The sequence below is a fragment of the Malus sylvestris genome, chromosome 3 (genome assembly GCF_916048215.2).
Source record: "Malus sylvestris chromosome 3, drMalSylv7.2, whole genome shotgun sequence".
Lineage (NCBI taxonomy): Eukaryota > Viridiplantae > Streptophyta > Magnoliopsida > Rosales > Rosaceae > Malus > Malus sylvestris.
In genome coordinates, this window is record NC_062262.1 from 16,216,002 (window position 1) to 16,230,644 (window position 14,643).

Consider the following 14,643-nt stretch of genomic DNA (forward strand, 5'->3'; position numbering starts at 1 on the left):
TCTCCACTTGCCATATCCTACTTTCCTTCAAGTGATTCACGAGCTTGGCTCTGATACCAGCTGTCACGGGATGACTCTTTAAGCCTTCCGCCCGTGCGGCACTTAGACTTGAATACCTCGATGAACAAGCTAAGTAAGCCTTCGAAGCCTCGCTTCCCCGGATCGAATCACCAAGAAAGCTAAGATAGCTTGGAGAATGCTAAAATCACTTAGAAGATGGGAGAAAGGAAGCTTTGTATTGAAAGTTAAGAGAACTTTACAATTGCTTACAATTCTTGGATTCTTGGATGGTTTGGCCAAATGGCCTTACCTCCTATTTATAGGCCTAAGTCACCTCCTCAATGGAGGGTTCTAGAATCCCCTACTTACATCCAAAAATATCTAGCATAGTTCTAGATACAACTTGCCTAATCTAGATTATTCTAGGTGAGGCTTAAATATGTACACTTGTGTGGAATGTTCCGGAATGCTCTAGATTATCTTGAATGCTCCGCCACGTTCTTGATTTCTCCGGGACGTTCCAGAAGCTTCCATGAAGACAAGGCTTCATGGGCTTAGATATATGATGTCTTGGGCATTTTCTTTGTTTTTAACATGCGGCCCGTGACACTAGGCGGTCCTAGGAGGTTTTTTTATTTTTTATTTTTTATTAATTGCGTGCTTTTTTCTTTTTTGGTTTCATGGTGGTATACTTATGGAAATGGTGTATCTAATTTGCAAATGATGAATTTACTACAAGTTCATCCAATACTTATGGAAATAGTGTATCTAATTTGCATTTTATCATTATTTTATTATCCATACAAGTATAGTTTTTTTTAGGTGTCAATATGCACTTATTTACAAGATATACAAAAAATTTACCTAAATCCGCCTAGGCCGCCTAGGCGCCCGCCTAGGCACCGCCTAGCCGCCTAGGCGCTAGGCGCTAGCCCGCCGCCCGACTAGCGCCTAGCGTTTTTTAGAACCTTGGTTAAAACCCATGATTTTGGCTTCACATGGGAAGGCTTGAGAGAGAACTGCTTTATCCTTACCATTTCCTTTACAAACCAGCTAAGATATTCAGGAACCAACCAAAAACCCAAGGTTGACCAAGCTAAATCACGTTCCCAAAAACCTAAACCTAAGTAACTAAAACTGTCACTTTTTGACCTAGAGCCGCGCACCCTTTTATTGTAGAGAAAAGAATCTTTCCTTTCTAAGCTCATACAGGAAAACAAGACGAGAAAGCATGGGGAGTGTTGCCAAAGATGTAATCGTGCTATGAGACTTAGTGCAGGAAAGGTGCTATGGTACTTGATGCAAGAAAGAGGAAACTCTTGGGCATCGTGTTCAACCTAGGCTTCACGAAGCTCCTAGCCTTTTGCAGTGTTACACCAAAAGGGAACTCAGTAGTTGCAGCTACCGAAAGAAGAAGGGAAGATTAACACATGTGGAAGAATTAAAGGCACCAGTATGTTGGAAAAAGGAGGAAGGAAAGGGGAAAGAAAGCACCAAGCAGAGAAAAAACTATCTCTACATGCTGGAAACCCTAACTCGAGAGTTCCAAACCTTTTTCTTCACTCTGATTCGTACCATAAGCTTACTAGCAAACCATTTAGAACCCTAGATTAGCTACTTCAAAACCATACAACCTCTCCCTCTCTCTCACGCCATACTAGTGGGCTTTTAGCTTCCACACCACACATCATTCGGGCAAGTCATAGTTTATTGTGATTACTTAGTCATTCCCAGTGTTTGTTAGTTTAACAAATACTCCTCAAAGCTGCCAGAATCACTGAGGGAAAAATTCATCTATCGTGGAAAGCACTTTATCAGTGAGGAAAAAAATCGACTAGCGTGGGAAACATTCCAATGGAAGAACTTCTTTGGCTGCGGAAAGAAATTCCACAATCACAAGAAGATTATCAGCTACCACAGAAACACCTCATCAACAGTGGAAGCAATTCATCAGTGTCGGAAGCACTCAACATAACACCAGACCAAACACCTAGGAGTTGATGGAAGAACAATAAAGCATTCCCTAGGACTTACTTTTCCTTCGAGATGCTTTGGGCCTAGTGCTTGCTAACTCAGAAATAAGGAACATGAATGTTTTGGCTCGTCTGTGTATAACACAAGCCCATCAAAGCCTTTGATGCAAAAACCTTCCTACATAAGGTAACATGACCGTAGAGCGAAATTGGCTATTTATAAGAGTTCAGCAGAGAATAGTCAAACTAAAAGTTCAAGGGGTAAGCAATCAATGAAGTACAAGTTTAGGAAATAAATCGGTGTAATGCTTAAAACAATGTTTTTCTTTTGGGAATTGTTATTAGCAGTCCAAAAATCTAATTTGGCACTCCAAACTTTCTATAATTAGAAAGAAAAATACACTTGTGATGTGTGTAGAATGAGATTTTTGAAGTATTAATAACAATTCTCTTTCTTTTTTGTCAAAAAAATACTCAAAACGCTGTTGAGCATAGACATTTCAGGCGAATTAGCGCCTATTGACATATATATATCCACACGCAAATGGCTCATGGTCATCAAGTGACACCGGATCAAGAGAAGAAAATAAATATAAGAAATAAGAAAGTTCGTGAAGGTCCACACTGTAATTATGTATTAAATCAAGGACCAACTAATCCAAGATTTCAATGATACCTAAAAACGCAATCTTTGACCCTCCCATTTTCTAATTCTCATTGGAAACTCTTGGCTGTTCTTTCAGTTGTATATTCCAAACTCCATTGTACTCTTACATGACTGCACGTGTAGTCGGCAAGTTACAGCATACATGACTGCATGTTTTAGTAGGCAAGAAGATGTGCAAACCATACAACTTGAAACAGTTCTAAACTCATAGTATTCCATGCATATATATTGTTCATCAATTAGCATTTCCACAATTCAATTACGATCAATATGAAAATGTCTAGCACAGCTGCAGTGGCACTAGCAATTGGGCTCGTACTCGGGGCATTCTCAGGCCACTGTTCCAGTGCACTGGAGGTAGGATTTTACAGGGGGAAATGTGGGCGGGCTATAGATGTTGAAGAAATTGTAGCGCGTGTCGTAAAGGAAAAGTTTTTCAAAAATCGGACAATTGTTGCTGCCCTCATTCGCATGCAATTTCATGATTGCTTTGTCAATGTAAGTTTATTTTTAGTAAGACAAAAATCGGACCACATTTACTGCCCACGTTTCTATTATGAGTAAGATCTGCATAGGCTAATATGCTACTGTGTTTCTTGAAAAGGGATGTGATGCATCCATTCTACTAGATGGAAGCTCCACTGAGAAAACAGCTCCTCCAAACTTAAGTGTACGGGGTTATGATGTCATTGATGCCGCCAAGACCGCCGTGGAAAGCGAATGCCGAGGAGTTGTCTCTTGCGCTGATATTATTGCAATTGCTACCAGAGAAGCTGTATTTTGGGTAAATAAAATATTCTTCTGTATAAAATTTGATTCTGATTTTAATTTATTTGGAATCCAAACTAAATTACTTTATTATCGTACCTAAGCTTGATCATTATAAGCTGTTATAACATAGTTAATTGCACCAATAATCATGGATTAATGCTAAATAGCATTTAGATATCATGGTATGTAATTATGTAAATAATGACAATGACAAGCATAGCTAGTTCATCACAATGAAATTCGATCATGTAATTTAACAAGACTTAGTGTGCTTGTAACTGACAGATGATTAAAGTGAGTGATTGTATATGGTGAAAACTAAGTAAACTGGGTGAGATATCAATTGTTCGTATCACCACTCTGGTGAAGTTGAAAATAAGCACCCCTTAAACTTTGTTAGTAGGGCAACCTATTAAAATTACATTGACAACGTGAAATTTTGATTTATGTCTTTCAGGGCGGAGGAGGGCGATACGAAGTACAAACAGGGAGAAGGGATGGCTTCGTATCTCAAGCATCAGATGTTGACCTCCCAAATCCCTCAATGTCAGTGTCTGATTCAGTTGCAGCATTTGCTAGAAAAGGACTCAATGCGAGTGACATGGTTCATCTTCTGGGTAAGTTGGTTCTAAAACAATATATATGCTTCAGCTCCCTCATTTCGTGTTCTTCAAATTTTGAATTTTTTTTGTTAAAATAAAGTCGTGATGTGTTATATGCCTGGCTTGCTGAGTTTGTTAATGTATGCGTGCTGCTGTAATGATGTAGGTGGTCACACTGTTGGGGTGGCACATTGTAACCTCTTCCAAGATCGTCTTTACAATTTCAAAAGCACCGGAAAACCTGACCCCGACATGGAATCTTCATTATTGGAAAGGCTGAGACTTATATGCCCTGAAAACTCAGAAGGCACCAATGCTACTAATCTGGACCAGAACCCTCAAAGTTCATTTATTGTTGATAACTCATTCTACAAGGAGATAGTAGCCCACAGAGGAGTTCTTCAAATCGACCAAGAACTAGCTGGGGACCCCATAACTCAGGCTATGGTGAAAACCTTAGCCAGCGATACAAATAGCTTCTCCGCGAAATTTGGGCAGGCCATGGTTAAGTTGGGAGCAGTTGGAGTCCTTACTACTGAAAAACAAGGAGAGATTAGGAGATCATGCCGGGCAATTAATAACCTTGGCGGTTTTTTAAATTTTAATTGATGAGACAGATTTACTGCTGGGTTGTTTTGTACTATTTAATTTAAATCCCTTTTGCCTTCATGTTTATTCTTCCACTTATATTTGTTATGGACAATGAAACATATAATCGATTCGAATTTACTTGCCTGTCTCTTTAGTTTCGACATTGAAAGCAATGAAATGTATTCGAATACGTCTAGGAATATACAACAGTAGGACGTCTAGGAATATACAACCAATTAGTTTAATATCTGATGTTGATGAAGATAAGAAAAGCTGCAAAAGTTAAAAGTAGTTCTTCGGTATGTTATTGACGACAATTATCAAAGAAATTAACAACTGTAAAACAACATTAAACGATACAAGGAGGACATTGTAACCTCCATCTATAGTTAACGTTAGATAGGCCATCCTTCAATAATATAATGACCCCTTTGCATCTTCTTGGCATTATGTTTGACTCAATCCCAACTGTATAAGAAGCCCGAAAACCTGATCCAACTACCCGAAACAAGTTAATCGAGTTTTTGGGAAGAACCTGTTACTCCAACCATGGCCTCAAGAACTTATACCCTCAAATTCTTGTCACTACTAATCTTTTCATTTGCCATTGTTCAAATGGCAATGGCTGGAGATCCAGACATTATCTCTGACTTCATAGCGCCCCCAAATGGAACCGTAGATGGAAACTTCTTCACATACACTGGCTTTCGTGTTGTCGGAGGAGGCCCTCCCGCAGACTTCAAGATACTAAAGGCAAGCATGGCTCAGTTCCCTGCTCTCAATGGGCAGAGTGTTTCCTATGCCGTCATTGAATTCCCATCCGGCACTACTAACCCACCACACACTCATCCTCGCTCTGCTGAACTCCTTTTCCTTGCTTATGGTACCCTTGAGGTCGGTTTCGTTGACACCAAAAACAACCTCTTTAACCAAACACTTAAAGCGGGTGATTTGTTTGTGTTTCCAAAGGGACTTATGCACTTCCAGTACAATGCTGATTCACAAAAACCAGCTCTTGCAATTTCTGCCTTAGGAAGTGCAAATGCAGGAACTGTATCAATCCCCTCCACCTTGTTCACAACCGGCATCGGCGACAATGTCTTGGCTATCTCCTTCAAGACTGATGTGGCCACCATTCAAAAGCTCAAGGCTAGTCTTGCCACCAGGCCATGAGAAATAGAGGCTCATTTAATTGGAGCAATGTATCTTTGTACTTATCTTTATCTGCTGTAAATAATTACCAGTTATGGGTTGAAGGGGTATGTCATCATCAAGTTGTACTGACACATTGTTTGTCATAGTTCATTCAGTAATTGTGGTCTGGGAAAAAGATAAACAAAACATGACAAGAACTCAAACTGGATAAGTTTAATACCAATCACATCCTAAAACCCTTCATTATCTTATTTGCAAAATCTCCACCCTATCATATGAATATGTGAGAAAGTTATTCATTCATGTGGTATATAAATGTAAGTGTGTATATGTATATGTACATATCTTAATGGCTGAAGGTAAGAAAACCTCACTTCTGTTCAATTTTTTTTTTCAATTTTGACCCCATGAATTGACAGGAATATTGATTATTCAAGGTATATAATGATTCTTCGATTAGTTCTTAACTGAAAATCTAAAATTAAAGGGATTAGACAATTTGAGACTAGAAACCTTAAGCAAAGCTCCAAATAATGATTTCACGCCCCAATATTGAGCAGATGTGAAGTTTTCGCAATGTGTCAAAAGCTACTTACTCTTTTGTAAAAGTGAAAATTGTTGCCTCAGATCCAGCCATCTTGCAGATGGGAGATAGATCAAAAGGGAGAGACACCGGCATCTCAGACAGTGTTTTTAGGGCCCTATGCGAAAATTAAAAAGGAGACCCCTCCTTAAGATAATATTTTCAAGAAATAAATTCTTTTAAATAACGTATTCATGCCAGAAAGCAAAACTTATAATTAAAACAGAAGCAAACTTTAACAATGATTATCTATTAATAAAAATCATCATCAATTTACAAATATCATTAAATAACTAGCAAAGAAAGCTACAAGTAGAAACCAAGGAAAGTTGGAAGTAAAGATTACATTATAAGCCTCACTTAACCCATTGTATTATGTACGTATAAGGATGTTTCAAAACTAACAGTAAGGTGCAAATTAATAGCTATAGTGTTATGAGATTGTGACATTTATTAGTTTGTGATTGATTGAGTTTGTTGTAAGAATGAAGTTTGTTAAAATGGTATTTTAGCCAATGGACCTTCCAATATACTTGAATACTATGAAGATATCTATATCATTTGTGCATAAAGAGAGTTGTGGGGTCTCAAATCGATGATCACCAATGACATGTTGATTTACAACACATCCTAAATTAGCATACACTATATGATAATATTGGGTCATTATGAGTATCGACAGCTAAATTATAGTTGTCCAAATTTAATTTTTTTTTTTTTGGAAACTATTGTCCAAATTTAATTTGGAGAATACTTAGATACTCACTATTAAGTACAACGTATATTCACTTTTTGATTTTGGTTCAATGATATTTTAACACATATTTTATTGTTTTAAAATATAATAGACTGTTAATTAATTTTTTTAGACTTTAAAAACAAAAAATATGTAACATCTTTTAATTGGACTGAATAAAAAATAAATACATAAGGTACCTAAGTATTGTTCTTTTAGGTTGAGGCGATCCATTATACCCAGAGGGCAGGACTAGTATTCATTACCAAGCCGGTTGGACATGGCTGAGCTCATTAAACTATCCCTTGGGTACTGCATCGTTCATGGACTTCGCAGATTCACGGCTGATCTGTAATGTATATGAACGCCGACATTCACGATAGAAAGCTTAATTAAGGACGTGCAAAACACTTGATTAATTATAACGAGCATATGCCTACACACTTTATGTGTATAAATACTTTTTAATTTTGTGTAATAAAAGACTAAGTACTGGTTTGATACTGAGGTGTTTTTTTAAGAAGTGAGTATAAAAAAAAAAACTGAGCTAAAAAAGGTGTTTGGTAAACATTTAAAAACAACTTATTTTCATAGTTTTGAATGAAAAAAAGCTGAAAACATGAAACAGCAAAAATGAGTATATTCTCACAGCACAGTAGAAGCAGTATTTTTTTCAAAGCATAGCAATACAAAACCAATCATAAATAGTCTTTTTACCATCTTTTAGTCGACAGAGAGCATTCTATTAATAGTTAGTTTAGATTAACATCGGCAAACTACTTCCTTAACATGTGCAAACCAACCCATTACGCTTGTGCAACTGATCAGAGATATAGATGTTCTCCTAATACATGGATTCATTGACAAAGCAAATTTCTGATAGGTAAGCTACAATTGAGATGTTGAGACAACTTTACGTGCAATGCCTTACTATATTTTCGGTGCCAACTTTACTTCATTACTAGGAACCTCTATGTGCTAGAATATATGGAACGTTCAGTCACAAGATTCAAAAGCATTGGTTGAGTAGTCGGTAAATCATTCTAGCAATATGGAGAATAGCAGAACTCTATAAGCACATAAAATTGTTTTTTTTTTTTTTTTTTTCCAAGTGAAATTCATACCCTCAACACACTATTTTGTGTTTGTCAAACAATTCATACGCCTACTCGAGTGACCAGACGTTATTGTGATAAGTGGGTGGAGGAAATACTGGGTATGGCATATGTATGCATGCATGAAACTGTCACTTTCACTGTAGAAAAAATTCATGTGCAACAGCAAGTTGCAAGTTGGTAGCCCTAGCTAAGAACTCAATGAGGGACATATAAATTTGTACACTTGCAAGTTGCATTATTCCAAGAATTAAAATAAGAATAATATCCAGTATGTATGATTCATGGGTGGCGTAGAGGCCTAGAGAAGGACGTTCAACCTCCCCCGCCCCCCCCCCCCCCCCTCCCCAAATAAATAATTTGTCAGCCACAACGAAGAAAAAGCTGCTGCAATATTTATCAACCCCGAATTGGTTGTGCATTTAATTCTGCTTGCTGCTAAATGCATGGGAAGCCTTTCTCACTTTCTATTCTAGCTGTAAGAATAGGATTATTGTTGTTCACAACTTTCAAGTGATTGTAATACTCATCATCTTAATTATAATCATTGAAGGAGTTTAAATTTTGAGATTTGTGTGTATTAACTACACATATTGAAATTTAAATTTTGAGATTTGTGTCTATTAATTACACATATTGAAATTTAAATTCATCTAATGATAATAAGTAGGGTGTTGAGTATTACTACCATTTAAAGGTGGTGAGTAAAAATGTCACCCATAAATTTGCAATTTCACTATGAAACCATGTAATACAGTGGTGAATCTAGGATTTTAAAATCGGGTACTCCCAATGTAAAGGCTTTAAAAAATATTAAATATAACATTGAAAAATTAAACAATAGACTACAACTTTTAATTCATAATTTTTGTACAAACAATATGACAAGCTACAAAGACTAATTTGTCAACAACGAGATATGATTTTCGTTTGTAATATCGTTTCATACTTCTAATTTCTACACATATTAATTAATCAAAACAAAAAACTATATCAATTGATGAAGCTAAAAAAAAAATATAAATGAACTAGCCAACACATGATCCAAACAATATAAAAAATCATAAAAATTTAACAATAACTATATATTATGAGTTTAATATTCTATGTGATTAATTTGGACTAAAATAAAACGATCACTTAAATTTATAAATGAGGGGATTAAGTGGTGGTGGACAAAGGACAGCAGAATGGTAGGTTGTGTCACTGGTTTGGACCGTGCGATGAACCTGATCGTGGTCTGTGGAGACTAGAGAGGTGACTGGTGCTGTGTTGGTGGTCTTCGGTTGGGTAGGGTGGGGTTTGGAGATTGGGAATGGGAGAGAGAATTGGAATTGGAAAAGTTCTGGCTTTTTTTTTGAAGTTGAATCCTTTTCGTTTTATTAATAAAAAATGGTGAAAACTTGTATCAAAGAACATGGCTTGGGACCATATGTAAAGGAATGGATGCTCTTATTGTCAACTTTTGGTGGGATCAAAAAGGGGATGAAAGACACATTCATTAGGTTTCAAAGGAGACGATGGGCCTGCCAAAAGGGAATGGGGGGGCTTGGGTTCAGATGTTTTATGGATTTTAATGATGCCCTGCTGGCCAAGCAATGTTGGCAACTGATCTAAGATCCAAATTCCCTATGGGTAACGGTTCTGAAAGCCCGTTACTTTCCACATTGTTCAATCATTGATGCTAAGCGTGGCGGGCGTGCATCATGGGCGTGGTCTAGTCTATTCTTCGGAAAAGATTTATTGCTTAAAGGGTCGCACTGGCAGATCATGAATGGTAAGGAAGTGCGGGTGTGGATTGACAGATGGCTTCCCTCCCTTCCTATTGGGCACCCTCTCCCACGTGGCACTGCCCAGGTAAGTCGGAATACTTGGGTCAAGTCTCTAATTTGCCAGACAAAGGGGGAGTAGGATATTGATTTTTTAAGACCTTTCATTTTGGTAATGGAGTGTGATGCAATCCTGGACACTTATATTGGAGACCATATGCTTAGAGATAGATTGGTGTGGCCACTTGATAAGAGAAGGATCTACTCCGTTAAGTCAGGATATCATTGGGCTCACTCATGGGCATTCTTGAGGGTAAACTACGGATCTTCCTCTTCTGCGTCCATCCCGGGTTCTATTTGGAAAGCTGTGTGGAAGCTAGAAACCCTAAAAATACGTTGCTTCATGTGGAAGATGCTTCATAAGGCACTTGCTACAACAGCAGCCCTCTTCAGGTAGAAATCCGCTTCATCACCACTATGCCCCCTTTGTAACTCCTAGGAGGAATCGATAGAACACATTTTTTTGTTGTGCCCATGGGTGGAGACGATGTGGTTTGGTGGAGCTTTAAACTACAAAATTAACCACAGTGAAATCACAACTTGGGCTAACTGGCTTCTTGCTCTTATCAACTTTAATAGTGGCTCAAAATGTGATCGGGGACTATTCTTGTCTTATGTTGCATTTTCATGTTGGCATATATGGAAAGCTAGATGTTTCTTTCTTTTCAAACAATAATCGATTAACCCGAGACAAGTGATTGCGGCCATTTCCACCAATGCCAATGCGTTTATGGAAGCTTTTTGTGTTCTCACTTTAAATTTGGTGTCAAGCAGCCACGTCACCCTAGCGACAGCCTAATGGTTTCCACCGGGCCCCCAGTTTGTCAAAATTAATGTTAATGCCCGTTGGTTGGTTGCTTCGCATGCGGAGTTTGCTGGGGTTGTTTTACGGGATCAAAATGGTAGCTTCGTTGCAGCTCGTAGGTACCGTCTCTCTGTTTCATGCGCTGCAGCGACTGAGGCACTGGCCATTCTTCATGGGTGCGAGTTGGGTATTTCCTTGGGTCTGAACTCAGTTATCATTGAATCTGATTCGTCTGAGTCAATTTCATGCCTTAGGGATACGCTAACAAATGGCAGTTGGGAGGCTTTTCCCGCTCTGGTAAAGAGCAAGAAACTGGGAGAATCCTTTCAAGACAGTCGCTGGTCTTGGATCCCAAGATTAGCCAATATGGTGGCGGACCACCTGGCGTCGTGAAGATGTTTGAAGATGTGTGACTTTACTTGGGTCGATAGACCCTTATTATTCTCTTGTTTATGTCCTAAACAATGATGGGTTACCTTGCCCCCCTTAAATTTATGTATTGGTAGTGTAAGGGGTGATGTCTTAGCTTTGGTAGCAATGTCGGGTTCTCTTTCACCCCTTTACATTGCTTAGTTTTCATCCTTGTTATTTTGCTTGCCTCGTTGTAGACTTTCATTTGTACTTTTGGCATCTTTGCCCTGGTAATGAGAGTTTCTAGTTCACAAAAAAAAAAAAAAAAAAAAAAAAAAAAGAACATGGCTTAGGATAGGACTAAGGAGGGTGTTTTCAAACCATACATCAAAATACACTATTTTACTTAAATGACTTAGCTCGTTTAAAAAAAAAAAATAGTCTTCTTCTTCTTCTTTCAACTCCTAGTTTGCAGAAGACCCACCCAGAACAACATTGTGCAGCTCTTCCTCTCTTCCACCACACTTGGGTGGTCTTCAGATGTCCTCATAACTATTTATTCGGGCTTCTGAGTGGTCCCGGAATCACCCAGATCCCTCAGTAGATTCGCCCCTGATGTAATATAATGAGTAATCCAACTATTTATAAACTTGTATAAGTACATTCTTTTCCTGATGTGAAATTCACTCTCAACATACCCCTTCTTGTGCGATGAATTATCAAGCCTAACACATGGCAATAAATCAAATGACGTAGAGCTCATGTGGCCATTGAGCTTCACAATTGGGACAACTTGCTCTGATACCATGAAGAAAATTGGGGTTCTACCATAAAACCAATGGCAATATAGGGAGTAACCCAACTACTTATAAACATACAAAGTCTCTTTTCCTCCGATGTGAGATTCACTCTCAACACTAACTTTTACAATCGAGGAATTGGCTATGATCATAATAAATGCAAATATCATAAACAAGTCTTACAATCATAATAAATAGAGTGATGTTAAGTAGACCAAGTTGGTAGACTAAATTTGCAAATTATATGATATGTCACCAGTAGGAAATAAGTATGTTAGTCAACACTTAAGTATTAAATCAATCATTAACAACCACGTCATATGATTTACAAAATTTGATTTAAAAAGTTGGCTTTCATAGGATTACCCTAATGATTATGTTAGCCATTGTAAATCTTTTTCACAAACCTTCGAGCTGGTTAAAATTTTAGGGCATCATGACTAGCATTATCGAGGTTGATAAATTTGAACTTGAATTTTGGAGAAATTTGAAGGTACTAAAAAAATGACATATTTATTGCAGACCTAATTTAGTTAGGAATGTATTTGTGTAAATCCTAATAAAACCTATTGGGATTCTACAACATCTTTTTGATTGTATTGTAATACCTAATGGGCAAGGAATTTACTTCCATGCTACTATAAATAATGGCACAATGGGGTGAGATAATACACACCTCATAATTCACCTATTCTCTCTCTCTACCTTGTCTCCGCACCATGTCTCTCCTCTTTATAATTCAATTAAATAGGCCTACAACACGTTATCAACATGCTTTTGAAGTTGTGCTAAAGAGAGTTTGTCCACCTTTAATCCGGGGAATATTACATTTCAATCATTCTTATTATGATTAAGGTTTTATTTTATTGAATTAGTATAATTGCTATTGATTCATTTTCTTCTTTTTAAGTTTATTTTAAGAAAAGAACTTAGTTTACAACAAGTTAGCCTAGTCAACAACAACATAGTTCTTAAATCATAATCAAACAGTATAAACTTGAGCATAAACACATCAAATAACAAATCATATAATGCGTGCAACATATGATTATAAACTAGATATGTGAACAAGTTTAATTAAGAAAGAACAAAAGAAATTTTGACCGAAAAAACCCTTAACTGGGTTAAAAAATCGGGGACTCCACGGAGTCCAATCCACTAGTGCAAATAAAATTCAATACAAAGTAGCACCACAAGCTCAAATCCTAGATCTAAGAAATAGCTTTTACCTTTGTGCAACTTTACGTTGCACGTAGCTGGAGAAGTCTTCAATTTTCACAAGAAGGCAGCTTCATCCCTTGAGCTTATCTCCTTGTGGCACCGAGACCAAACACGATCTATGTAAAATGTTATGATGATGACGATGATATGTAACATGGATTCAAAAATGACGAGTCAGTTTCTACAGTTAAACAATTGAAGGAAGAAAAACTGATGTGAATCCAACCTAGGTCTATATGAAGATTTGAAACTTAAATGTAGACTATGAAACAGTGCAAACTTATTTCTCAATGATTAGGAAAGTTAATGCCAATATTCTGCTTGAAAAATGGTTCAACAGCTAGGGTTCCAGAAATGAGGAAGAGGTGAAGCTTAAGGCTTGAATGCACTCTATCTCTCTGTTTGCAAAACTAAAACCAGATAAACCAAATAGCATATGAAAACCTAGGAATATTTTATCACAAGGGCTTGTCTATTTTCAGCCAACAAGAACGAAATGACACTTGTGAAAGGGAAAATCAATATGAGCAGATCAAGGGTGAAAAGCTTACTCTCGTAAAAAATGTGTCAGTCAGCCTATGTGGGCTGTCTTAAATTGTGTGCATAGCTCGCAAGATAATAGGAGTAATTTTGACGAGGCAAAAACATTAGACAGAATGTAACAGGAATTTAAACGTGAAATGCATATGTATGAACAAACATAGAAGAGATGAGCCAACCCCATGAACATTGGTTTCCAACAGCAGCAAGGCTCAATGACAGTATATCGTGAAAACTAACTAGAGAATATGTGGTACATATATACAATATTAACAAGGAAAGCCAAAACACTTAAATCTAGACTTCATATAGCTTCTCTGCCTCAACTTCTTGTGCTTTCGACATAGCCTACTATTGCACGCATGCATTCTATAGCTCCGCTGATTGGGCAATCATTTGTTCCTCCAGTGGAGTCTTGATCTCAGACTTGTTTCGCTAAGCCACTTCAAGGTTACAAAACTGTATTGTCTGACTTAGAAGGGTTGCATCCGTCCAAACATGAGTATGGCCATCACAAACATAAACAATAGGGCATATAAATAAAAAATTATTCAAAATGCGAACAATGGCAAAGACGAGAATAACCGTGTTTCGACTTTCATGGCATCTCGTGAGGAAGTCTTCAAAGGATGAGCAGGCTTCCTTGTAGTCCGTTGGAGCGATTACAGCTTAAAGAAGAACATGTGCATGATCCGTGTTTTGGAATCCACTCGCATTTGTGGGAAGAGCAACACGATCCAATGAGAGTCTGATAACTAATGGCGGTTGTGTCACCCATTCAGCTTAAGTTTCGATAAACGATGGCATAGATCTGGGTATGCTCTCGATTATGGGAAGAGAAGGAATTGGAGCAAAGGAAGATTCGGGATTCCAAACTTCACTTTGAGCTAGTAATGGAGTACTT

At 37.6% G+C, this 14,643-nt stretch overlaps 2 protein-coding genes across 2 annotated transcripts; both read left to right on the top strand.

Moving 5' to 3' along the window:
- The first annotated feature begins 2,809 nt into the window (after positions 1-2,809).
- Positions 2,810-4,742, top strand: LOC126616414 (peroxidase 60). Its single transcript, XM_050284464.1, has 4 exons — positions 2,810-3,138; positions 3,245-3,424; positions 3,869-4,028; positions 4,180-4,742. Exons 1-4 carry the CDS (start codon positions 2,911-2,913, stop codon positions 4,620-4,622), a joined length of 1,011 nt encoding a protein of 336 aa, XP_050140421.1. The 5' UTR covers positions 2,810-2,910; the 3' UTR covers positions 4,623-4,742.
- A 150-nt stretch (positions 4,743-4,892) lies between these two features.
- Positions 4,893-5,888, top strand: LOC126616415 (putative germin-like protein 9-2). The gene has a single exon (XM_050284465.1). The coding sequence runs from the start codon at positions 5,154-5,156 to the stop codon at positions 5,775-5,777; it is 624 nt and encodes a 207-aa protein (XP_050140422.1). The 5' UTR covers positions 4,893-5,153; the 3' UTR covers positions 5,778-5,888.
- Positions 5,889-14,643: the final 8,755 nt, after the last annotated feature.

Coding starts and splice junctions, on each gene's coding strand:
- LOC126616414 (XM_050284464.1), top strand. CDS start 2,911: ATGAAAATGTCTAGCACAGCTGCAGTGGCACTAGCAATTGGGCTCGTA. Junction 3,139..3,244: donor TTCATGATTGCTTTGTCAAT/GTAAGTTTATTT, acceptor TTTCTTGAAAAG/GGATGTGATGCATCCATTCT. Junction 3,425..3,868: donor CCAGAGAAGCTGTATTTTGG/GTAAATAAAATA, acceptor TATGTCTTTCAG/GGCGGAGGAGGGCGATACGA.
- LOC126616415 (XM_050284465.1), top strand. CDS start 5,154: ATGGCCTCAAGAACTTATACCCTCAAATTCTTGTCACTACTAATCTTT.